At 43.0% G+C, this 27,872-nt stretch overlaps 1 protein-coding gene across 1 annotated transcript in view; it reads left to right on the top strand.

Moving 5' to 3' along the window:
* LOC144792796 (uncharacterized) overlaps positions 1-27,872 on the top strand; it is an 844,113-nt gene that overhangs the window by 108,556 nt on the left and 707,685 nt on the right. Inside the window, exons 12-14 of the mRNA XM_078667999.1 lie at positions 12,369-12,491; positions 20,569-20,693; positions 26,876-27,043. Coding sequence (XP_078524125.1) covers positions 12,369-12,491; positions 20,569-20,693; positions 26,876-27,043 — 416 coding nt within the window. The remainder of the gene's footprint in view (positions 1-12,368; positions 12,492-20,568; positions 20,694-26,875; positions 27,044-27,872) is intronic.

Raw genomic sequence — 27,872 nt, forward strand, 5'->3', positions numbered from 1 at the left:
GCCATCAATTTTCAAATGAAGAAATAAGATATGTTCTAAAAACAGTTTGCATCATCTTACTCTGGAAATATGCTATCACACTTCCTTCAGGGACATCAGCTTCACCACCAAATCTCCCTACCAGATGTGATTGTGAGTTTGGTTACTACTGTCTCACCAGGCAGGGACAGCACAGTCTAACAGTGAGTTGAGGGATGAACAGACTAATAGCACTACCAATAATTGTTACTAGGCTTCTCAAATGAAGGTTCGCTTAACATGTGAGGCTATGTTGTTGACGCTAACTAGTCCTCCTTAGAGGTAATGAGTCAGTCAGGTTCCACATGGCTTTATGAAAATTCCACATACATGTAAGTGCTTTTGCTGAGTCATATTTTGTTTATCCGAACATCAAAGAAGTTATTCTGATTGTTAGCAGATTGAGTTAATACGATTGGAGGACTGATGTGGAGAGATATGGATAACGTGACTTGGCTGATGTGTCCGTACTAGCGGCTTAACAACATCAGGGCAGAGCCCATTTCTATATATCGTGCTACACGTGTATAGACTGTTACTTAAGATTCCTGAATTTCCATATTCCATATTATTATAGTTAGCTTTTTATCTTTCTGCACTACTTCTAACCTAAATCTCAACAAAACAGTACCTAAAATACCTATCATACATAGAATTATAGATGGGTAACTGAACACAAGGGAATATGTGTCGGCCAACGGTTGTGAGTGAAGTCAAATAGACAGAATTGTGCAGGTTGTCTAGGGTGTCACTCAGGATCACAAGGGGAACAACATTCCATTTATGCACAGTTGTCCTTCTTTAATTTCATGTTAATTTCATGTTATGGCCCCTCTATTTATTCTGCCTCTACTGACATGAGTAGGTGTTTAGTACACACCATGGTCTCACGTGCTTTCGCCCATTCCTCTTTAATAAACCTGGTGTCCTGCCACTCAACATCACTACCCTTTGGTAGTTTTCACTATAACACCCACATTTTATTAATGGTATCTAGCCTCCCTCCACTATCCGACACACCCTCAAAATGATCCTTCTCTCCCAAATATTCAGAAAATACTTCTACCTTCTACTACACTCTGCATTTTTTGCTCTTTGATTAAAATTGAAAAAAAAACTTCTGTCCTGTCACCAGGCTACTACACGCTCTCTCCAGTTCCTCTCCACCCCTCTACCCCTTCTCCCAGCCAAATATAAATAATATAATACCCAGCTACCCTCAAGCCACCTCAGCCACCATCTATGCCTTCCTTCCCTGCTGAAGCATGCTCTTCGGGCCTGTGGAACAGAGAGCACTGCTGTGAGAGGCATTCTGGTCAATATTATAGCATTATAGCCCACTGTATTTTGATTTTTGCCATAATGATTTCCTATTGCACAAATGGATTGAAAAACTGGTTTACTCATGATGTCTGTAATGCTGACCTTGTTGTGTAAAACAATAAAGAGTTCTTTTTTTAAAACTACTATTACCCACCTTTCAATTATCAGGTGAGAGAAAAAGGCAAGGAACAGCTTCTAATAGCTCACATACAGACAATGAGGCTATTAGCACAGCTCATCCCCCCACACCTCACTGTTTCATTTTGCTTGTTCAGACCGTGATTGAATTCAGCATGCAGGCACACAGCCTTCTATACTGACACCATTCTAAGTATTCTAGCCCAAGGTCAGCATTCCATACAGGGTGCTAAATATTTGATTCTTCTTTTATTTTATTCCATGTTGTGTTTTTTTTATATAATACTATTTCATTTATATAGTGCTTTTTAAAACAACATTGCTGGATTTTAGTTGAGTGCTGCATAAGTACAGCTGATTAGTGTTTTCTCATTAACAGATAGCTCACCAATTTTTAGAAGGAAATGCTGTCCTATTTAAGTTTCTTTGGCTGCATCCTTTGAGGTAGCAAGGCATTTTCTGTGGTTTTGTACTGATGACTGGTTTCATAGGTCCTACCTCTAGGTGCTTCCACCCCCACAAAACTCCAGAGGAGCCCGAATTGTGAGACATGGCCACATCATTATCATTCAATTCTCAGGCTTAAAAAACTGTTTGGATCTGATCTGGCCTGGATTGGCCAGTCATTGTGAGCGTCTGTGCAAGTCAGATCATTTCAAAAGGACACAAAGCTGCCTTTCTAATTGATATACTTACCCATAGACTACAGGATCTTGTCTTGAACCAGAATTATTTCTTGCCAAAAGCAGTCACAGAGGGCAGGTAACAGTGTCAATGTCAATCACAGCCCTGAGCAACTCCACAGAAAGTGACACAGTTGGTTAAGTATAAAGGTTTAGTATAAAGTGCCTTAGAGCCAGAAATGGCAGCACAGTGCAAAAGATAGGAAGCACATAAAAACGTCCTCTTCTTCCTCCATCAGCATAAAAGTCAACAGAGGGGGTCTTCAATTGGACACTGTTGCCTTTTTTGATGTGCTAAAATCTGTTTATGTCTTCGGGTGCGCCATCTGGGGCTGTCACAGTTTCTGTGGGATAATCAGGGCCAGTCCCAATCCCGTTGTGAGCATTGGAGCCATCATGACTAGCCATGAGTGCGGTACCCATTAAGACTCCTAATTGAATTTACTGGGAATCTCCCAGTCCAGCTCAGTCTGAATCTGAATCTTTGCCTCAAGGCTGGAGTTTGCCACTTCTGATGTTGGAGTTCACTCTTTAGGTGGAACTGATAGTCCTACTGAATGGAATTAAGGGCTGCTTTGTTTTCTAAGCAGGCATCACAAAAGGCCTCCTTTGAGTCAAACCTTGAATAGGTAGCCATAATAAATTGGTGGGGGTATTATTCAACCCAAACGTTGTGCCCCTGAGCTATACAGGTGCTTGGGGAGAAGAAGGGTCAGAATATTTTTTCTTTAAAACAAGATGTGGTCTGCTAGAATCTACCAGCTCAATAAAATGTCCTTAGGCACTTTTCAGCTCCTATTCTGTCCACCAGTTTGACCACACTATGAATATGGCGGCCCTCAGGTTTTGCGACTTCAAAGCACAATAATGCACATATATCTAACATCTGTTGTCCCTTGCTTAGGATCAACACAACCAAGCTCAATTATGGAAGCACTAGACTCTGCAATCTTTTAATCATGTTACAGTCTCTCATATTGTCCACGTTTGCTTTGACGTGATTCTGCACTGTAGCTGACAAACTGTAATTGATTCTCTATACAAGATGAGTATCCACAATGTCCATGCCTTCTACAAATATTCAGTCATGGGGTCAGTGATAAACATCTTAAGAATTGCCCCAGCACTGCTTTACATTCATGACACTAGGCAGTGTCTGGTACTGGACAAGTTGCACTCCTCCACCAAGCCTTCATTTTGATCTCAATGGGTCTCTCACTGTATTCTTTCCTGGAAGCTTACCTGTCATTGCCGTCTCCAGTGGGGAGGCTTCAGCCTATGGGCATAGAACATCTGGTGGTTCATAAAACAAATCAAACAGGTAGTTAACACCACATACCTTCCTTATAATGATGAAAGGGCTGTAGTATTGGTCCCACAGAGATTAAAAACATGCTTCATGAACAGACTTCCTCTCCTTGTGGTAACCTGTAAGGCTTAACTTAGTTTATCCAGTATTTGGGTGTCTTTCATTGATTCACATGCCTGAATCATTCCCCGTCGTCGAGACGGGAGCCTCCGGTATATAAAAAAGTAATGTCCTAGAGACATACATAGAAAAGAATAGGCCTAAGGATCTCACCTTAGTGTCCTATCCACGTCCTTATGTAAAAAGGACCAAAACAGAGTAGGCCCAAGGGTCCCACCCTAGTGGCCTATCTGTGTCCTTTTGTAAAAAGGACCAAAGTAAAGAAACCAACCAATCAGCTACCACCTCCTTCTAGAACCTTCCTGTCAGGAGCCCAAGTCTCTCAGATTTTCTACCGCACGTTGTGCTAGGGAGTCTCCACCTGAGTTCTCCTCAGGAATCTTACTTCTTACTTCAAAAAACAAATTTTCTCAACTTCTTATATTATGGCTGATAACCAGAAAAAGGGTCTCTTTAGAGCCTGTTCCTCTTGTGGAAAGAAAAGGCTCCATGTGGAGGACAAACATGAAACCTGTTTATATTGCCTCTACCCTCACTCTCAACCCAAGGACTGCAAAATATGTACAACCTTCTCAAACAAGACCCTCAAGGACCGGGAAGGGCGCCTATTTCTCTGGCTCAACAGGCTGAAGAACAGAGACGACTTGGTGTCAGAAGATGGTGAGAGTATTTCTGGTACTTCACAATTTTCCTTGAAGAGGCCAAGGGTTACTTCCCCTAGCCCCTCAGACACCCCTCCTAAGAAGACTCTTAAGAAGTCCCCAGAGGGCAAAGCCTCTGTGTCTGGCAAGGATCTTCCTGTCACCAGGAAGCAGCCGCTGTCCTTGACGATGACGACAGCGTCGACGATCTCTTCAGCGCTAAAAACTGCTTCAACGTCGACGACAACAGTGTCGACGACGACAGCATCGTCGGCCACCTCCTCGACGACGAGGACGACGCCTTCATCGTCGGCGAGTATGCCAATCCCGTCGACCATTCCAGTCACTTCATCGACGACGAAGATCTTACCGTCGACGACGAGGCCGACGTCGACGAAGACCGTACCGTCGACGAAGACTATCTCGTCGACGAAGGGCATCCCGTCGACGACAGGAAAACCGTCGACGGTGGGGAAACCGTCGACGGCGGAGAAATTGCCGTCGACGAAGGGCGTGTCGACGAAGACACCGTCGACGGAGACACAGTCGACGACGGGTAAATTACCGTCGACGAAGGTAATTCCAACTACGGCACCGTCAACTCAGGCGTCGACGACCACAGGAACATGGAAGGAGTCTGAGCTGTTGTCGCACGCAATGGATACCTTGCTGCCTCAGACATCCCATATCACCCTTAACATCACGAAAAGGCCAATTACACCAGTCCTGACGTCGCCCAGTAAGGTGCAACAACTGCCTCCCGCCTGCCTACTACAAGGTGAAGAGTCGGAGGAAGAGTTATGCACACAAGCCACTAGCCCATCAGACTTGGTGCTCAAGTGCCAAAGTACAGACGAGGAACCGGAAGAGGAGGAGCATATAGAGGAATCAGTCCATGCTTAGGTGCACACACAGGTTACACCAATGGTGTGCCTACCAGCATCCATTGTATCTGACCTGCAATTCTTAATCACGGACTACAAGCAGCGGTTTCCAGAGAAACCCACTACGCCTACACCTCCAGCTGCACAGATACCCACTCCTTTGTCTCGACACAAGCCGCCACCACTGGTGCTTAGTAGAGACCAGGAGCCAATACAGGAAATCCACTCGCCTGAGGACGAGGAGAGAGATCAGGAAGAGGGCGAGGTCCGTGACGATGAGTCAGACTCAGATGTAGACCAGGACTATGTAGCACATTCTCCGGCCTCCCCAGAACCACAGTCTTCGGAATCACCACCCGCAGACATCGGGGGGTTCCATAATATTGTAGAGCGAGCTGCCAAACGTTTCCATATGTCTATGGAAACTCAGGAAACTGAGTGCTTCCTTTACGACTTCAAGGAGCCTACTAAAAAGACAACCAGGTCAATCCCCATCATTGACTTTATCTGGAAACAAGGTAAACAACTGATGCAAACGCCAGCTTCAATCCCAGTTGTGGTACCCAGGCTCGATAAAAAATATAAAGCAACCTCATCGGCGCCAGCATGCCTCACAGGTCACCCCAAGGCAGACTCTGTGGTAACCCAAGTGGCATAGAAAAACTCACGCAACCGAGCATCGCCTCTGTCAACGCCACCCGACAAAGAAGGCAGAAAACTGGATACTATTGGCAAACGGTTCTCCACCACGTCGGCCATGACGGTGAAGGTCGCGAATTCCATAGCACTACTGGGCCGCTACAATCGACAACTCTGGGCGGATATTGCACCCTATCTGTCTAATCTGCCATAGGATTTAAAGGAGGAGGCTCATTCGCTTCTCTTGGAAGGCCAAACATCTGCCTCTGAGCTCATAGACTGCGCAATGGATGTAGCCATGACCGGCTTCAGGCAACTGGCAGGAGCCGCTGTACTCAGACGACAAGGCTGGCTTAAAGCCACCTCTTTCTGCCAGGAAGTGCAAACGAAAATTCTAGATATGCCCTTCGACGGCCAGCATCTTTTTGGTGAAAAGATTGATGAGGCCCTAACCACCATTAAAAAGGACACGGACACGGCCAAGGCCCTTGGAACACTACAATTCCGGAACCAGTCCTTTCGTGGCAACAGAGGTAGAGGACAATCCTCATATAGGGGCACCTACCAGAATAGGTCTTCCTATTCGTACAACCAAACTAAACCGCAATACCAACCGCGACAAAACCAACAAGGGCGTCAGACTTCCTACGGCAAGTCGAACTACAGGGGGAAGAACCAGAGAAGACCTGCTGGCAACCGTCAATGACTCGTGTCAATGGCCAGTCCATCCACCGTTGCATTTTTTAAAAATTGGAGGTAAACTCACATACTTTCTCAACAACTGGAAAATGATAACAACAGATCGGTGGGTGCTCCAGCTCATTCAATTTGGACATTCTCTAGAATTTGTCACAATTCCCCCGACAACACCACCTCGCAATCGGTCCCACAGGCACCTACGATTGCTTCTTCAGGAAATCTCTTCCATGCTACAGAAGGGAGCGATAGAGAGAGTTCCACCAACCCACAAAGGAAAAGGTTTCTACTACCACTTCTTCCTGATCCACAAGAAAGGGAAAAAGTGGAGACCAATCCTCGACCTCAGGGCACTCAACGTGTTCCTAAAGAAACAATCGTTCCGTATGGTAACACTCCAGGAAATCCTGGGACTCCTGGAGGAGGGGGACTACATGACGTCCTTGGACCTGCAGGACGCTTACTACCATATTCCTATCCTCAAAGGGCACAGAAAGTACCTCAGGTTTGCTGTAGCTGGACAACACTACCAATTTTGTGTCCTTCCGTTTGGCCTCAAATCGGCACCACGGATATTTACCAAATGCCTCTCCCCTGTGGCAGCCTTCCTTCGTCAACAAGGACACCAGGTCTTCCCATACCTGGACGACTGGCTGGTAAAGGCACAATCCGATACCGCCGCAGCCACATCCTCCAGCGCCTGTCTGAATATTTTCCACCGCCTAGGGTTGACCCTCAACCACGAGAAATCGGCACTGGAACCCACCAAGATCATTACATTTCTTGGAGCGACTCTGGACACGGAACGCGTCAGAGCTTTCCCCTCTCAGGAGAGAAAAGTCAAACTCATCTCCCTGGCCACATCAGTGGCATCACGGAAGACTCTGCCGGTCCGCACCTTCAAGTCCCTCCTCGGCATGATGTCCTCCTGTATCATGCTCATTCCCCACTGCCGCCTCAAAATGCGCCCACTCCAGGAGGAGCTGACGAAACAATGGACACAAGGTACGGGATCATTTGAGAACCGCATACGACTCACTCGAACCATGTTCAACCACTTACAGTGGTGGAGATTGATCAAACACCTGTCACAGGGACTGCCGTTCCTGCTTCCTGTAGAACCACACGTCATAACAACGGACGCATCCCTAGAAGGCTGGGGAGCGGTCCTCCAGGAACTCCAGATCAACGGCAAGTGGACGAAACAGGAAACTAAGCTCCGCAGCAATCTATTGGAGTTAAGAGCGGTCTTCCTAGCTCTTCAAGCTTTCCTACCACGCATTCGAAATTCCCCAGTGCTCATCAGGACAGACAACACCACGACGATGCACTACCTGAACAAACAGGGGGGGACGCGATCGCTCTCACTTTCTCGAGAATCGCAAAAGGTCTTGAACTGGCTTCTGGAACATGGGATTACACTGACAGCGGAGTACGTCCCGGGCAAGGACAATGTCTTGGCGGACGCCCTGAGCAGAGAGGGGTCTCCATCCCACGAATGGGAGCTGGACACGGAGGTGCTGGAACACATCTTCGCGGAATGGGGAGCCCCGCGAATAGACCTCTTCGCCACCAGAGAGAACGCCAAATGCCCAAGCTTCGCAAGCAGGCATCACCACCCAGGAACCCTCGGAAATGCATTTTCCATCGCATGGCGCAACGTATTTGCGTACGCCTTTCCGCCATTTCCACTGATACCCAGGGTTCTCAGGAAGATGAAGTCAGAGCCCTGCACTCTGATTCTAATCGCTCCATTCTGGCCGAGGCAGCACTGGTTCACGGACCTTCACCGCCTCTCTGCCCGGCCACCTCTTCGCCTGCATCAACATCCAGCTCTGCTCACAATGTCCCAAGGACAGGTACTTCACCCGAATCTGAGCTCTCTAAAATTGTCAGCTTGGCTCCTGAATACCGCAAATTCAGCCACCTGAACATTCCGCAGGAGTGCAGAGTCGTCCTTGCAAAAGCTAGAGCGGACAGCACTAATAAAACCTACTCACTAAAATGGAAGCGGTTCTGCTCTTGGTGTGTGGCTAAAGGCTTCCACCCCTTCCGCATCACTTCACAGCAGCTGCTACCATACGTACTGCATCTAGCGCAATCGGGCCTCGCACACGCATCCATCAAAGTGATCTAGCGGCGATCTCCCGATTCACAAGGACTTCTACGGGTCCATCCCTGTGGGCAAACAGACTTATAAAACAATTCCCTAAAGGTCTTTTCAGGTCCTTCCCACGACCAAGACCGATCCCTCCGTCGTGGCACCTCAATGTGGTCCTTCACTAATTAATGAAGCACCCCTGTGAACCCATCCATAAAGCGGAGATCAAATTCATCTCATGGAAAACGGCCCTCCTCCTAGCTTTGACCTCTGCCAGAAGGGTCAGTGAGCTGCAGGCCCTCTCAATCCAAGATCCTTTTATGCAATTCAGGACGGACAGAGTCATTCTACGTACTAATCCTCGGTTTATTCCGAAAGTCCCCTCGGACTTCCACCTAAACGAACCAGTGGTACTCAGGTCATTCTTCCCAAATCCTACCACTGCAGCCGAGAAAACTCTGCATTCCCTAGATCTGAAGAGATGTCTTAAATTCTACATAGACAAGACACAACACTTCCGAAAATCATCTGAACTCTTTATTGCCTTTAGTAGACCACGGAAAGGCATGCCTTTGACGAAACAAAGTATTTCAAGGTGGATTTCTTCGGCGATCACCTTTTGCCATGACAAGGCCGGACGGCCTCTGGACTCACGAGTCAAAGCTCATTCGACAAGAGCCATGTCCACGTCTGCGGCGCTGTTGGCTGGACTGCCGGTGTTGGACATCTGCAGAGCGGCGACCTGGAAGTCCCCGCACACCTTCACCAGGCACTATTGCCTGGACTGAGCTGATGAAGGATGCAGCAGTGGGCCGAGCAGTGCTTTGCCATCTATTCCAGTGAGGTGAGCCTTCCTACATCCCTCCATCCTCTGCTGGTATGCACATTTCTTTGCTATTACTTACATGTCTTTGCAATTTGTTGATTTGCAACCGTGTGTTAGGTATTACCTACATACTCATATATGATGTTCCATCACAAATGTGCATTATACATTGCTTGCTTCTCTGATTCAGGCATGTGAATCTATGAAAGACACCCAAGTACTGGATAAGAAATGCGTTACTTACCTGTAACTGCAGTTATCCAGTATTAGTGTCTTTCATAGATTCACATGCACCCTCCCGCCTCCCCTGGAAGGACTCACTTATCTCTCTACCAACTTTACACCTACCTAGCTTGGTGCGTACGAAAATCTGAGAGACTTGGGCTCCTGACAGGAAGGTTCTAGAAGGAGGTGGTAGCTGATTGGTTGGTTTCTTTACTTTGGTCCTTTTTACAAAAGGACACAGATAGGCCACTAGGGTGGGACCCTTGGGCCTACTCTGTTTTGGTCCTTTTTACATAAGGACGTGGATAGGACACTAAGGTGAGATCCTTAGGCCTATTCTTTTCTATGTATGTCTCTAGGACATTACTTTTTTATATACCGGAGGCTCCCGTCTCGACGACGGGGAATGATTCAGGCATGTGAATCTATGAAAGACACTAATACTGGATAACTGCAGTTACAGGTAAGTAACGCATTTCTTCTGACTCAGTCCAATATTACCTTCAGTCATGTGCAAGAGCAGATGCATTTTCTCCTCAGACCCAACCTTAGCATGGGAGCCAGACCAGGGATTTACTTATAAGCCTTTCTCCTCCAGTGTACCACAGATGGGTTGTCTAGAAAGTTTCAGAAGGTCTAAAATGCATGTCCTTTATCACACATGGCAATATCTACACAGCAAACATAACAGGATAATGTCACACATCCTCCTCAAGGGAGCACACATCATAGTTTTTGCAGTTTGTAGACCCTTTCACCATATCTATATATCTCAGGATGGAATGAAGTGGAGAAATTTAACATTATGATATTGGAGGCAGTACACCAACCTATATTTGTTCCCAGAGACACCCTGGTAAATGAATAAAGAGATTCACAGTTTGATCCTAACTCCCCCAAAATGTAGCCCAGCTACTAGATGTGGAACATTACATACTGTTATCCACTGCTAAGTACCCAATGAAACAAGGGCTGAGGGCAGGATCTCACACTGCTGTAGCACCAAGGGATTTGAATACACTGCCCCCCAGTTAGGCTCTAAACCCTCCCTTTCCCCGCCCAACACCCAGCTGTAAATCCCACTGCAAGTGCGCACCCAGCCCCATGCAGAACCCTCGGGCAGAGGCTATGGCCCGTGGCAGAGAGGTCCCGCACCTTACCAAAATCCTGTATGGGAGTGTGGACAGCACAACCCCATGTAAGCACAGACCTTCTTCCATCTTTTCTCATCAACATCCTCCATCCCCATAAAAAAGGTAGTCCTGGGCACATACATGTATGGGATCAGAATAGAACCCCGAGGATGTGTGCCACCCCCATTCCCCTTCCTCCACCCATAACACAACATGGGGAAGCAGACAACACTCTTTCCGGACTGCTTCTTCACAACCATAACCCCACAATCCTCACCCAACTGAAACTGGCCATTCCCACTGACATTTTTTTATCTGCTCTGAGCAAGCTGCAAATATCAGCAGATTTGTCCCTGAAATTAGGAAAAACACACACTAAAGGACCTAGTATTCTCATGTCCAGGCAGTTATTTCTCATTTTTGGGACACAACTTATAATTGCCCTAATTTGGTGTGGGAATACCGACTGGAATCAGAGGTTATGTCTGCAGTAACTATACACTGAATTCCACCAAAATCTTCATCTGGACTATCTATTTTTATTATTGATTGAATACACTGAGGGCAATTGATGGTCTTGTTATAATTATGGGTTTGGGGATTTAATATTTTAAGATTTTTTTTAAAAAACATTTTTTATTTGAGCAAGATCAAAATAGATATATCAATACAACCAAAACAATCAGTTCATATATATTAAATCATCAGTAGTTAATGACCAATAAAGACATCATAAGTAAAAGAGTCATAGTCTTACATTATAGGAAAAAAAAACCAAGAAGGAAGATCAAATCATAGGCAATATCGTGATAAGAATATACGGCTCATAGTTCTATCATTCTATCATTTGGGGAGCCTAAGGGCCTCTTTTGTTATCATACCATTTAGTAATAGGAGCCCAAATCTGGGTCCCAATAGTTCTTGATTTTCTTCCTCTAGTTTTATTAATAGCTAGTTCCTGTTTGTAAATCCCCAAAAGCCGACTTAACCACATTTGAAAGGTAGGTGCCTCATGCTCTTTCCAGCAGGCAACCAGAATGATTCGGAGCACTGCCGTGCCTATAAACACAGACATTAATTCCTCCCTGCTGTATCCCAGAGATTCATCATGACCTAGAACATACACAGTCAATGAAGTTCTTAATTCGTGCCCAAAAATTTCCATCCAATATTCAGAGATCATCTTTTTAATTAGGTCTAATTTAGGGCACTCAGCAAACATATGCGTAAGATTCGCTGGGGGCCGACCACATCTTGGACAATCATCATTAGGCCGTAAGCTCCAAGTGAATAATTTTGAAGGTGTATAATAGAGATCGTATATCGTTCTATAATACTGAGCTTTGAGGTTGGACGCTAAAAACAGTTTGGAGGACAATATCAATGCGGTGTCAATATCTATATTTTGGTTATCTAATTTTGTTGCCCATCCTCTCTTTAAGATCTTGCTGTAAGTTTATTTAAGGGGTGCATTTTGTATCATTAGTAGTATATCCACCTTTAAGCTCCTCTCCATTGGATTAGCACTGCTTGTACTTTATAAATAATGAACTAAATTAAGAGGTCTACTGTAGCCAGGTTAAACTTTGAAGCTTGAAGCATATTAATTACCGCTGTGCTTTTTGTCCTCAGATGTAAATGAATGCACCATTGGTCTAAGCAGGTGTGATTCCAATGCAGTCTGCACCAATATCGTGGGCTCTTACAACTGCTCCTGCAATGCTGGCTACAAGGGCGATGGACTTTCATGTAGAGGTACTGTATGCAGCTCCCCACCAATACTACTTCCACCATCTTTACCCAAGCATAGCGCCCTTTGGTCTTTACTCAGAGGAGCCACACATTCCTCTATGGTTGCGAGGTGTAGATACCCCATGCAGATGATAAGTAGGGTTAACATCTGCCTGCATAATTAAAAGGGGAAAAACATTGATTCTATCACTGCGGTGGTGTTCAGGCTATTCTATGCAGCTGCTAAATACATGACTACTGCTACAAATGTGACAACAACTATTTTGAGAAATGTAATGTTGCGCTATTAACTATATACATAGAGCCTGATTCTCGCATTGCATTTTGTACAATGTAAAGTAGTACTTCTGTGGCACTACTTGGTACAAAACGCAGTTCACAAACTTATGAGTAAAAACCTCTACCTCTACAATCGCTCTCCTATCTTTTCTATGAGGAAATTTCCACGAATCAAAATGTACTACTTAGTAGTAAATGTGGAAGGGGCTAGAGAGTACGCAGGAAATGGGGAATATCAATTGCAAAATGAGAGGAGTTTAGGGAAAAGTGAATTATTCACCCACAAACAAGTAAGCACATTACTTTCACAAACTACACTCCTAAATTTACTGCAGTCCTTAAGGTGACAAAACTGTATTAAATGTGCTCCAGCCCAGCCTTGGAGTAAGTCAAGGACCACACATCACCATTCACAGGTACAGCAGCACATACAGAAAATAATGGAGGCAGAGACTTAAAATCAATCAGAAATAATGTTAAATAAATACAATTATTTCACAGTTTCAAAAATATGCATATTTGCTTAAAGATAAAAATGTATATGTAATTATCAGACAATTATTTCAATATTATAGTTTAATACTAAACTAAATCAAAATATATAATTCAACTAATCTTTTAAGCATTTCTGCTATAAACAAAAGGGGTTCCAGCTGACCCAAGGGCAGGAGGAGGTAATTTTACCATATCTCCTGCACTTGGCCAATTCAGGTTTGCAGTTTGCCTCCATAAAAGTGCACCTTGCAGCCATTACGGCTTATAGAAAATCACCCTCCCAGACATCCTTCTTCCAGCTTCAGGTGGTTAAGGATGTTTTACAAGGGTTAAAGAACGTCTTTCCTCTATTCTCCTCCCCTTCACCTCCCTGGGAGCTCAATTTGGTTATTTCCAAGCTCATGGGTCCTCCCTTGGAGCTGATTCACAAAGCAACCCTGCAACATCTCACATCGAAGGCTGCCTTCTTGCTGGCGGTCACTTCTGCTTGTAATGTGAGGGAAAATCCAAGCACTCTGCTCTAAAGAGCAATACACAGTGTTCCACAACTACAAGATAGTAATGAGAACCCACCCTTCGTTCCTTCCTAAAGGTGGTGTCTGACTTTCACATTAATCAGTCCATTTCACTACCCACCTTTTTACCTAATCCCACCACACCGGCTGAAAAGTCTCTTTACTCTTTAAAACTTAAAAGAGTCCTAAAGATTTACATAGACAAGTCTAAGGCTATCAGGAAGTCTGATCACTTGTTTGTAAATTAGGGTTCCATCAGAACAGATTTCCCAGCTTCTAAATGCTCTCTCTCCAGATAGATAGTGTCATGTATCAAGCTGGCATACCATCTGTCTAATAAGTTCCTTGGGTCACGCCCAAGGCTCATTCCACAAGGGACAAGGCTGCTACTGTGGCTTTGTTGCTCAATGTACCCATCTCTGAGATCTGCTAGAAGCCACTTGGAGGTCGGTTCATACATTCATAAGACACTACAGTCTGTATTTAGACACAAGAGCAGACGTCCAAGTGGGCCAGGCCTCTTTGTGGAATTTATTCCATCGCTGAGCCTGCAGCTCTTGATTTCTATTCATTTATCCGCAGAGGTAGAGGATGGGCTTGCTATTCGATTCACTGCTTATTACAATTGATGAGGATACCATGGTAGAGAAGGATAAGTTACTTACCTGTAATGCTAGTTCTCTTCCAGGGGTATCCTCATCTAAATCATAAGCAACCCACCCACCTCCCCAGACAAATGAGAATTCATTAGGTTATTTCTTTGTGCACTAATCTTGCTGTCTCCGCAAAGAACAACTGGCCTAACTGCCAGCCCTGAGGCATGATGGGAAGCTATGGGTCATGGCTGCCTTAAAGGGGCAGTTCCAGTTTTGGTTTGTTTTCTTTCAGTTTCTATACGTTTATGATGCCAATGCAGCCTTTGGGCTAACAATGCTTTCTATGTTACATTTCAGCTTCCGCAGTTTTCATTAAAAAGAATTCAGGTGTTTCTTTTACGTCTATGTTTATTCTTCCAATGAATATGTTGTTCTTGTTAAACAAGAAAAAATTGAAAAAATTAGTGTTGTTGCAGAAGCAATGTTTGATGCATTGATTAGCTTTGCTTTTTCGTAAGGCTACATTTGTTTTTGTGGAAAATATATACATATGCATATATATAGAGCTATATATATATTTTAATATGCTCCAGGTCCCTGTGCATGGGAGGGAATATTCAGTGCTTATGATTTTAATTAGGATACCACTGGAAGAGAGCTAGGATTACAGGTAAGTAACTTATCCTAATGCCCCCACAATGCACTGCTTATGACCTCACATATTACATCATTCATGACATGGTCTGTGACAGCACTGATGACATCACTGATGACATCTCAAATGATATTACTGATGACATCATCCAGTGAATGTATTTTCTAAGAGATTATGATTGTTAAACATATATACTAACCTACGTCAAAAGGTAAATTACTATATTAGGTGCACTACTACTGAGTGATATTGCTTCTAACATATATTATGTGAGTGGCTGTGTGGGTATATAAGTGGATGTGTGAGTAGCTGTGTGGGCGAATGAGATGCTGCATGAGTGGCTGCATTGGTGAGTGAGTGTGTGTGTCAGTCACTTTATGGGTGAGTTAGTGACTCTATTGGTAGGTATGTGGGTGTGTAGTGACTATATGGGTGGGTGTGTGGGTGTCTGAATGGCTTTATGAGTGGGTAACAGGGGGTGTAATTGACTGTTTGGGTGAGTGGCTATTTCAGTGGGTTTTGGTTAAGGTAGTTGGTGTGTGAGTGGCTGTATTGGAAAGTGATTGTCTGTGTGAATGGCTGTGCGGGTCAGTGAGTGGATGTATGAACACTTGTAGGGATGTGTGAATGGGTATGTATTTGGTTGTGTGGGTGCGTGAGTGTTTGTAAGGGTGTGTAAGTGGCTGTGTCCAAAAGCTGCATGGGTGAGTTTGTGGGTGAGTGACTGTAGGTAAATAGGTGGGTGAGTGAGTAGCTGTATGGGTGAGTGACTGGTTGAATGAGTGGCTGTATGGGTGAGTGAATGGTTGTTTGATTGGCTGTACGAGTGTGTGAATGGGTGTGTGGGAGCCTCTGTGAGGAGTGAGTCGGTATGAGATTACTGAAAATGAAATGAAATGAAAAAGGAAATTCATAAAGTGAAAAACATTCACCCGAGGGTGTCAATGCACTAGCTCATCAGAAAATAGATACCGGACCAATTTGACCACATTAGAGATTAAAAAGCCACGTTTTAACGCCTTTCTGAAGGCCAACAGAGGAATTTAGCCATAGTGGAAGCGAGTTCCAGAGTTGGGTCATACCGACCAGGAAGCTTCTTCCACCCCAGGAAAACTATTTCAACCTGGGAACTACCAGGTTATGAGCATAACCTGAGTGGAGATGACGGGTCGGAATGTAAGGCTGCAGATTCTGTTTAAAAAAAGTAGGTCCTATGTCATGAATAGCTTTAAACGCTATACAGAGGACCTTAAATGTGATCCTTCTCTTGACCGGCAACCAGTGTAGCTCTTTGAGCGTCAAAGAGACAGATTTGTATTTTGGGATGTTCAGCAGTAAATGTGCTGCTGCATTTTGCACAATCTGCAACTTGATCAGACATTTCTACCGAAGGTTGATAAAAAGGCCATTACAGTAGTCGGCCTTGGTTAAAACAAGAGCCGAAACCACTAATTTCTGCCGATTAGCTGGGATAAAAGGAAGAATCCTTCTTAGTAATTTTAAAGTGTAGAAAGATGTTGAGGTAACCTGGTTCACATGACCCTCGAAAGAAAGCAAAGAATCAAACGTGACTCCTAAGTTCTTTAATTTATTCACTGGATTGGGTAGGGAGCCCAGCTCCGAGGGCCACAAAGCAGGAGACCAAAAATTCATGTGGCTGCCAAAAAGTAGAACTTCGGTCTTACCGGAGTTCAATTTCAGGCAGTTCATTGCCATCCAGTCCCCAACTTGACGAAGACAGGTGTGGAACTGTGCTTCCGTGTCTGATGGTGAGCCTGTCACAGAAACCACAATCTGGCTGTCATCGGCATAGGAGATAGCAGAGAAACTCAGAGATCGAATCAGCCTTGCCAACAGAGCAACATAAATATTAAAAACAGTGGGGCTCAACGAAGAGCCCTGGGGTACTCCACAGGGCAATGTGAAATTAGGTGACTTAAAATCTGACAGAGCCACAAACTGTTCCTGATCCAACAGGAACGACTTGAGCATGGCAAAAGCTTTCCCTTTAATGCTGATCCTATCTAAAACTTCCAATAACTTTTGATGATTCACAGTACCAAAAGCGACTGAGAGGTCAAGCAGCACAAGTGCTGCACAGCCTCCGTCATCAACTGTCTGCCTGATCAACTCGGACGCTGAAATCAATGGCAACTCAGTGCTATGATGCTTTCTAAAGCCAAACTGAGTGGTATTCACAAAGGAGTGTTTTTCAAAATAGTCCAATAAAACACCATTCATGGTTTTATCAACCATTTCTGCAGGTATTGGAGCCTTGAGATAGGGCAGTAATTACTAGGATCTGCCCCATCAAGGTTTGCTTTCTTTAAGAGGGGAAGAACAGATGACAGTTTTCAATTAGGGGGAACATACCAGAAAGAAACATTTGATTAAAAATAAAAACCAGATGTGACACAAAGACTTCTGGTAGTAGATGGAAATGTTTGGGCCGGCATGGATCTAGTGGAGAGCGAGATTTGGTAGACAACAGAAGATTAGTGACCTCATCAACAGTCAATGGAGGAAAAACAGATAATTCAGGAGGGTCACCGATATCTGAAGTAGCTGGTGGCGTTTCACTTTCCTCCTTTGGATTTGTAACGGTCTTCGAAGAGGATGATGCCCCCTGGGACAACAGTTGGGAAAAGCCACTTTAAACAAAACTAACATTGTCTTGGAAAAACGTGGCCAGTGAGTTACAAAAAGTCTGATTCAATGATGAATTTATCACCTCCGGACACATTTTTTCATTGTGGAAAAAAGTTCCTTAGTTGAATTTTTTGCAGATGTTATAGCTGTAGTAAAATAACAGGTTCTCTCCTCGTGCACATATTTTTTATAGTCTAGCAAAGCTTGTTTATAGGCAGTTTTGTAGTTGATTTCATAACTAACTCTCCATTTCCTTTCGAGGTGACGACATTTTTGTTTTAAAATTCTAAGACGTTCGGAGTACCAGGGTTCCGTATGATTTGCCCTATAATTAACCATGGATTTGACGGGCAACACCTGATCAATTGTACTCCTAAGCCATTTGTCAAATGAGGCAGCAACCCCATTTGGGTCCTCTGTGAAGTTGGGTGGGTTCTCGGACAAGGAACTTTTGAAAGTATCAAATGCAATCTTGTTCCAAGGCCGTACACTTCTCGGCTGATTGTTTTCCAGTTTTGATATCTGCGAATTCTTTAGGGAGATAGAGAACATAACAGCTCTATGATCTTTCCAGATGTGAGGCAGCGACGGAAGACATTCTAGAGACTTGTTCTTTGAGAACAACCCATCCAACAAATGTCCCCCAGGGTGTGTCCTGCCAGTCACCTGCTGAGTGATGCCTAGGCTGTTAGTAATGTCAAAGAAGTACACTGCATCTTTGTCCACTGGGTCTTCAAGGTGAAGATTAAAATCACCTGAAATCCGATGACTGGGATATTGCATCCAAGGATCTAGCAATAGTATTTAAAAAATCAGCCCTGGGCCCAGGAGGCCGATAGAGTAGGATGCCATTAAAAGTGTAATGGTTGTCTATTATATTTTAAATATTCCACTTACTTCTAAATATTACGGCCAGTCCCCCTCCCCTTTTTCCCACCCGATCTTGCCTGAACATAGTGAACCCAGCAGGAAAGGCCATTGCTAGGTCTGGATCTGAAGAGGAAGCTTCCTTCCATGTTTCCGTAATGAAGGCAAGGCCCACAACGCGTGTCCCCGCAAACATAGAAAACTCTAATGAATGCTTACAGAGGGAGCGTGGGTTAATCAACGTCCATAGTACTGTCCTCATCCCACACAGCCTGTTTGGGACAAATCTAGAGCTAGTTGACACCAATTGTGGTTTACAGGAGTGAATATGAAAACTGCAATCACGGTACTGAAACAGTGCCTCAGATGAAAAAAGAATCAGACTGGACTTCCTACAACACTTACTGCCAATGATGTAGCCGCAAAATTGATCCATAGTGTAGGTCGGCCCTGTAGCGGGATGAGAGCTGAAACCAGCAGCATCCCTGGCACTACGCACAGGCCAGGTGCGGGCTGGGGCAGACAGGCTTGCCTTTGGCATGTGGGCGATGTGCCCGCTGCACTGCCGCTTACGAGCCATACTTTTATCTGTCTCACCGCTAAACATCTAGAGCGGCAACCCACCTGATGTGCTTCCTGAAAACAGGCGGAGTGGTACCTCACAAAACATCCCTGTCCCCCTCAGAGATGTGCAAGTTCTTCTGGTTAAAGGTGAGGGCAATTAAATGAAGTTTTTAAAAAAGCCATTCAACTTCATACAATTCTAGTTTCACACAGTATGAGCAATTTAAAATAACAGTATGTTAAAGCAAGATCCTTCAGTCAGTCAAAAGAGCTGGTGCCCTGCTAGCTGCTAACTTAAAGGCTGAGAGCTATCACTGTGGCCGATTAGCAGCCATGCTTTTACCTGTCTCACCGCTAAACATGTAGAGTGGCAACCTGCCCCGATCTACTTCCTGAAAACAGGCGGAAGTGCTACCACGCAAAACCGTCCCAGTCCCTCCCAGAGATGTGCAAGTTATTCTGGTTGCAGGTGAGGGGGTTTAAATGAAGTTTTTTAAAAAGCAATTCAAATTCATACAATTCTTGTTCCACACAGTATGAGCAATTTAAAATAACAGTATGTTAAAACAAGATCCTTCGGTCAGTTAAAAGCGCTACACAGACGAGGTGTCCTGCTAGCTTAAAAGCTGAGAGCTACCTGGTGGGTCTGTGAATGGGTATGTGAGAGGTTGCATTGGTGTGTGAGGAGGCGCACAGTAGGTTGTACGGGAGTGTGAGTGGGTGTGAGTAGTACTGTGGATGATGCCATTAGTGATGTCACTGACCATGTGATGAGTGATGTAATATTGGAAGTCATAAGCAGTGCATTGCTGGGACGTAAGATATATACATACATATATATAATGTGGTGAGCAAGGCGACAGGGTCGCCGAAACGCGTCCAGGATCGTGGCACTCCTGCTACACATGAGGAAATAATAAAAAAAGACACTGCTGCACTCGCTACCTGACTTGGTGTCCGTTCTTCTCTGAGAGGGTGCTGCGGTTTGTGGCACTCTTGGGAGCGTTGCCGTACATATATATATATATATATATATATATATATATATATATATATATATATATATATATATATGTATATATATGTATATATATATATATCCTGCTCATCTATTCCGCTTCCTTTCAGCAAAATAACAGCACTCCAGAGGGGTAAATCAAATCCACAATTTTATTCTTGGGGACCACACATATACATATATACATGCATATTCTAACAATATATGAAACACAAATTAACAATAAAGCACACATATATAAAAATTTATGCATCACATGTTATGTTCAAGGTATGTTGCTGCCACAACGTAGGTGTTTAGTACCATTTTTATTTGAAATTCTTCTTTTTAGTTGGTAAAACCACTGTGGGGTGTCAAAGGTACAGCTGTTTATAAAGACCATTATATTTTGTGTAAATTTGTACCTCTATTTAATTTTAAAATTGCTTATCTATGTTTCCAGAGATTAGGCTCTTTGACTACAGTAGTGACTGGAGAGCAACCCAGCTCAAACAGGATTTCTCTTCACAAATTATCAGCATCCCGATTGGATTCCCTTTCGACAGCAACTTCTATAGTAGCCTTTACGTGAGTATCCTGAAATTCTTCAGCATCAGACTGGACATTACTGGAAATCTAGACAAGAGGGTCATTAGAACCAGGGCAAGATTTCAGGATTAGACAACAATATGCCCTCACTCTTTACAGTTCATGTTACTTATCATCTACAAAAAAGGTTTAAAAATAGATAGTGTGAGAGAAAACTTTCCCCAGCTACACTCCGCCCTGTGTGCATCAAGATGATTATGACAATAATCCAATAAGCCCCAGATACATATTTTGCTGGGGAACACATTTGGCCAAAACAATGAATCTCCCACATTTTGAGCAAGGTTCAAGTTTATTTACTTCTCCATGTACCAAAAATAATTGTTGAGAAAAAAAGTTAGAATTTCCCAAAAATATTATGCAAATTTAGCTTTCAGAATCAAATGTAAACAATTAGTTGGCCGAACCTAACATTTGAAGAGTTTAAATAAAGCTGGTACATTTCCTGCCAGTTATTTTGTTTTAGAATTACACTACAGTTTTTCAACATTTTGATTAGATTTTTATTTACCAATTTTAATCTGTGCTAAGCAGTTTGGTTTCAAGTTGTTTTAATGCACTAAAATGTTGTCAAAAAAGGATCTAGGAGAAATATGTTGGATTTTTAAGGAACGGTGGGCAGATTCTAGAAAGTGCTAAAGCTAACGAATTGTGCTGTTTAAATGCTATGAAAATATCCACGATTTTTAACATATTGACATACTTAACTGAAAATATAAACACTGATTAAAAATATTTCAAGTTGGAATTGTTTGTTATTAAAAATGGATGTAAAATTTTATATAGAAAGTTTAATCTTGTTAGAATCATTAGTTTAAATGCTTTATGATTTCTGATTTGGGTTGGCGTATAGAAGATGAAAAATATGTTGATTCTATTTACAGGATTTGAAGGGACTTCTCCTGTAACATATTTAATTGTAGGAATGAGGTGGACAGTTGGGAGATTTCCAGATGACATCTACCTTATCACTGCAGATTAATTCAGTACAACAGATGTGGTTGTCTCCACTGGTAAACTGAAGTTTAAAATAAAAAGAGATCGGTTTATCAACCCTTGCTATGGTTACACTCTTATTGCATGCAGTCTTCCACAGGTCTTTATATATCTGCTGGTTCAAGACCCCATCACCCCTATCCAAGTCTTTGGGTAAGCCCCACAAAAAGAAGAAATCTAAGAAGTTGAAGCACTCTTTGACTTCATTGCTCTGATCCAAGTCCTTGGAGGAGGAATAGGATCCACAACACCATTGAAGGTCTTTCTACCTCTGTCCCACTATGGAGCCTGTGCCTGAATCTGCTCTGTGCCTCCTAGAGTTTCCCGGAGTTGAAGCAACTCCCGCCCAAATCAAAGAGTTTTATGAGGCTACGTACCTCATATTGGGGCAGACAGACCACTCTGGAGTGCTGTCGGGTCCCATGGGTTCAGAATGAACCCCTACTGGGTTTCTGTTAGCAAGTCTATCCTTAGTGCCTGACAGGCCCTATAGATTCAGTACCCTCTCATGTGTCATAGTTCCTGGTTTTGACTAAGCCCCACGGCAGCTCTGACACCTTTGCCATTCCCCGCTCCAATACGGAGCAAGATCAGCCTCATCCAACACTATTACTATGCTTTCTGATTCTGAGCCAGTGCCTTTTTCTTTTGATAGGTCTGGTGAGGGGCACAGTTGGGAGGGGTCTGAGGACCTCACCAGAAACAGGCTTAGTCTCTCCACCCACCCTGGCTGTAGAGAAGGGAGCCTCTTTTGTAATGGTGTTACGGAGAACAAATGAGATCCTGGACCTTCAGCTGCCCTCAGTGACGGTCAAGACGAACATCTTGATAGAGGTGCTTTAGCCGAAAATTGTCCCGTCCGAACCATTACTCCTATTTAATGAAGCCCTTAAGGACGTCTTGCTTAGTGCCTGGTCCAAGCTCCTTACAGAGGCTCCTGTGCACAAGACAATTGCCTACCGCTGTCACCCCACTTCTAATAAGCCCGGTTTACTCACCGAGCACTCCACCCCGGTGAGCTTGATGGCCCAAGCTTCCAACTCCCCCATTCCCTGGTTGAGGGTCGAACCATGATGCTCAAAACCAATCAACACTGCATTGCAGTGGTGTGATTGGTCAGGGGAGCCTGGGTGCCTACCAATCACAATGCTGCATTGCAGTGTTGTGATTGGTCAGTGGGGCCTGGCTGTGCTTCCATCCAAGATAGAGAAGAGCAGGAGCGGGGACCCGGCTCAAAGGTAAATTTATTTCATTTTATGTTTTTATTTTAATATGCGTGATCCACCAACCCTTTCGAGCCATGCCGGCCACCACTGCGATGTTGACCCTCTCTCTGCTCCCTTATCCCAAGTTATGGTATTCATTTTTTCTCTGGCCCTCCAAGTCTATGCTTTGGGCAAAGGTTATCTTTCAGCCATTTCGGGTTTCTTGCAGTTGCCGAACCAGCCTTATTTGTTCAAGTCAGACATTGTGACTCTAGGAACTCCAACACCTATTCCCTTATCAACCATTCATTATGCCCCAGTGGGACCTCAGTCTGGTCTTGACCTTTCTGATGTGTGCACCCTTTGTGTCTCTACACAACTGCCAACTCTGTTTACTCACCAGCAAAACGGCTTTCCTGGTGGCCATAACATCGGCCAGGAGGGTCAGCGAAATGCAAGCAATATCTGTGCACCCTCCTTACACAACATTCTACCCTGGCAATTTGGTTCTAAGAACTAATGCCTCCATCCTCATAAAAGTAGTGACACCTTTTCATATGGCCCAAAATTTCACCCTTCCTACCTATGTTTCTCTGCCTCAACCTTCTAAAGAAGAGGAGAAACTCTCCTACTTGGTCCCAAAAAGAGCATTGCCGTTCTGCATTGATCATACGTAAGAGTTCTATGTGGACAATCAACTCTTGGTTGGGTATGTTGGGGTGAAGAAAGGAAAGAATGCTCAGAAAAGGACCATCTCACGATGAATTTTTCTCTGCAAAAAGATCCGCTATGCACAGGCCATAAACAACCTCTTACGGTCTTGCACGCTCATGTCACTAGAACCAAGGCTGTGACCACTGCATCCAACAGTCCCTGTCCTGAACATCTGTCATGCAGCAACGTGGGCTTCTCTGTACACTTTCACTAAAAATTACTGCCTGTCTAATCTGTTTGCAGATCCACCTCCAGTTAGGTATTGATTGTGTATCTATTCTAAGGTAAGGAACCTGCGTCTAGAAGTCTCAATCAGAGGAACAAGTTACTTACCTTCCGTAATGCCTCATCTGGTAGAGACTCGAGTTGCATATTCCTTACTGATCCTTCCAGCTCAGCAAAATGATTTCTGCATTGGGTCACCATTCTTAGGCCCATAGTGCTACACACTAGTACATTAGCATCCTTCTTGGCTTTGCACTTTTGCTGAGGAAATGCTGCAAAAAGTAACTGATGTTAGAATGCTGGGGTGGCGCCTATAATAGGCACTGTGCACGTCACATCTGGCATGAAAGACGTTGATGCCATGGATGTGTATCCATAGCAAGAGCTGGTATCCCTACCTGTCTTTACGTTAAACTTCAATCTTACCACCTATGCTCAAAAGAAAAAGGCACTGGCTCTGACTCGGAAGGCATGGTACAGGCCAGATCTAGAGTCGGCCACTGAAGGTGATGTAATTCTGTAACAATGCTTATAAACATTTTGGAGGATAGTGGTAGGGGTGGTTTAATGAAAGAGAAAATATTGTGCCACTTGTTTTTACTCTTTTTAGAATCCCAATATCACAATATATTATGTTGTTATGACAGTTCACTGCATGCTGATTTAGGGATGAATTGCTTATGGCCTTACATTTGCTTTAAGGTGGTGATGTTTTTAAATATACAAATGTATTATCTTGAATGGATAATATATATGTGATGACTGAAATTAAGATAATGCCACTGACAGCGATTGATATATGAAATATGTGTAGCTATCATATGTTTATAAACCATCCTCTCAGCACACTGTTAATCGGTTGTGCTTGAATATGGGAAATTATGTGAAACTTTTTTTTAATTAATAATTTATGGTAGATAATTTTAATATGTTTTAAATGTGTAGATTTATACAAAGATTTTCTATTTTGCAAATGGACCATGCTTGCTTAGAGATTATATGAAATCACAATTTCATATTGACTGTGAGTTTTGCAAACACTCACATAATAAAAAAAATTAACATCCTTCTTTCCACTGAAATCTGTTTAACAAGGCATCAAAACATTTCTTAAGTGTCAAATGGCTTGTTTTGAGTTCTTTTTATAAAATATTACACATTTTTAGGAGCATTTTAACCAACATTTTCCACCTTGTTAGAACTCATTTTTTTAAAATGTGTAGCTACTTCTAGTTACTTCTTTTCTTTGTAGCTTTCTGCTTTCAATTTCAATTGAATACAAATAATTAAAATCATTTACCTTAAAGTTACAATTAGCTAAGAATCGTAAAATATACTTTCAGGTACAGGCAGCCTTTATAAAACACATTCTTTAAGAATGTCATCTACTATTTTCACCCATTAAACAACCTAAAATCTTTAGATATTAATAAGGAGACATTTACACATTTAAAAATTATATTTAGGTAGTCTTAACTTACCTTACACATCTTCCCTTTTCACATATTAATAGAAGATGGTTGCAGAAAGTTACATAAGAAAATCAACATAATATGTGCCTTAAATCAATAAATGTTCTTAAATGACTCAATACAATGTTCACACAGTAAAACGTAAGACAGTGGACTTGGTGAGCAAGACCTAAAGAAGCAATGGAGTCTACATCTATGAGATACATATGCAGTTGGATGTACCTATCTATTTATCAGACATGCACAGTCACACCTCTGTATTGAAAGTTGAAGCCTCACTCCTTTGGAAATTAAAATGATGGACCCTTAACAACTTTGCCTTTCTCCCTTGAACATTTTGGGGAAATTTTGATGAACCTAGTTTTCACAATTCAGCCTTTTAGCATGGCAGATGTGGTATAGATTAGTCAAGTGGGTTACAGGGAATGAACGGGGCCAAAAAACAGTCACTTTTCCTAAATGAATATGGAGTTTACTTAAGGGCTACTTGTGTGAGTAACTCACAAAACTGCATTTTATGCAATTTTGTATTCAAGTAGTATATGGCAGAATTTAGTGTCTAGTCCTTGTTTATTTATTTATTACAAACATATTTGATCTGAACTTACTCAATGCTCATGCACCATTGCTGTATATGTCCTTAGATACTTTTACTCACTGAATAATCCTTTTTGAATAACTCATTGAGGGCATTGCTCATGTACCAAATCATCAGTGTATTTACCTTAAATGTTTGTGATCATAAAAATCAAACACAACCATGTGAAAAGTCAAGTCAATACCCTGATGCGCCAACTGTCACTCGTATCACGCACCCAAACAGGCCACATCTCTGTGTTGTCGCAAATATCAGACAGATCAATGTTCTCAAATATCAAAATGAACACAGCAACAGACTAAAGTCCTGATTATGATCCTTGCGGACAAGTTACTACATCACAATAGTGCCGTATAACCCGTCCACCGAAATATAAATTCCATGTGATATAATGGGATTTACATTTCGGCGAACGGGATATCAATCATCGTTGTGACGGAGTAACTCATCCGCCAAGATAATAATCAGGCCCTCAGTCTGGACGAAGCCCTCATCCTGGTCAGCCAAATGGTCACTCCTATCAAAGATACAGGCCACAAAAAGTGGGTTACCTCAACTGTGGCAGCTTCCAAACACAGGCAGGCCAAACTCATGTATGGTGCAGAAATCAAGCTTGCTCCAAAGTTCTTCAATATCAAACTAATCACAGCACTAAACTCAGCCTGAGTAAAGCCCTCATACTGTCAACCCGAACTGTCACATATACAACATGCACATATAAATCACACCTTAAGATATGGTTTTAAAAAAACATACTCCACTGTTTATGAACATTGTTTAGGTTCTTCTTACTACATATGCTATTTAAAATGGTTATACTTCTCAATATTACATTCATGAACTGGACATAAGACTTAAATAATGAGTAATGTATGGCTATTGGATGTTATGAGCAAAACAATTAAATAAAAAATAATATGGAATCCACGATTTCTTCTTCATTCCTTCTAGTTCACTGACAATGGTGTGATTGTATTTCAACGTAACCGCTACGAACCAATTTACACCTTTAGAAATCCATATTCATTCTTCAAAACAGACTTCTATACTCCACCCATGATTGCAGCGTTCTGGGCTGATGCTGATTTCTCTGCTGGAGATGGACAACTTTACTACAGGGTGAGTTCTCCAGAGACCCCAACTTTACCTGTGTCCTCTTTGTGGAGAGGTAGTGAAATATAGAGAGATGGAGATATAGGAGGAGTGTCGACGGAGCATGAGCTAGTGGCACAGAAAATAAGAGAATGAGTGAAAGAGGTACAGGCAGACTGAAGCTGAAGTAAATGAAGTGTAAACAGCATTACATTCAGGAAATATGAATAAATATTAATTTATCAGGCACATGTTTAAAAAGCCTGGCGGATTTACAGTTGTAGTGGCACAATTTCAGTTTACCATTGTGATGATAATAAATCCTCTACTACACAGATGCCTCTTCACTGCCATGACAGCACAACCTTCTCCAAAAGAGTGTCACTATCTATCTTGGGAGTAGCCACTTTGATGGTGAACATTCTGGTGGATAATCTATAACTGTGATTGGTGGTTAGTAGAATTCTACCCCACAGTTCTGCGCACCATGCATGTACTCCAAAGTGTGTAATAGTATCCACATGATTCTACCTCAGTAACATACCAGTGGGGTTTCCAAGTGTGTGAGGGATATAGAACAGTGAATGTTTGCCACCACGTCAATTGTGGCTTTTCATTGTCTTATATCAGCCAGACACATGTTGGGTAAATCTACCATATTGTATTCCTAGTCTTCACCTCCAAACAGCATCTTTTTCAAATTGGATACACCTTACAAGGATTGGGCTGCATTCGCAAACCATTATCATCTCCCTCATGTCTCCATTAGTTGCCTCGTTGTTGGTTTGGAAACAAATTTCTTTGAAACACTAGCTTCACACTTAGCTCTATCAGTTTTTACAGGGCATCTTCCTTC

The sequence above is a fragment of the Lissotriton helveticus genome, chromosome 11 (assembly GCF_964261635.1).
Source record: "Lissotriton helveticus chromosome 11, aLisHel1.1, whole genome shotgun sequence".
NCBI classification, from domain to species: Eukaryota; Metazoa; Chordata; class Amphibia; order Caudata; family Salamandridae; genus Lissotriton; species Lissotriton helveticus.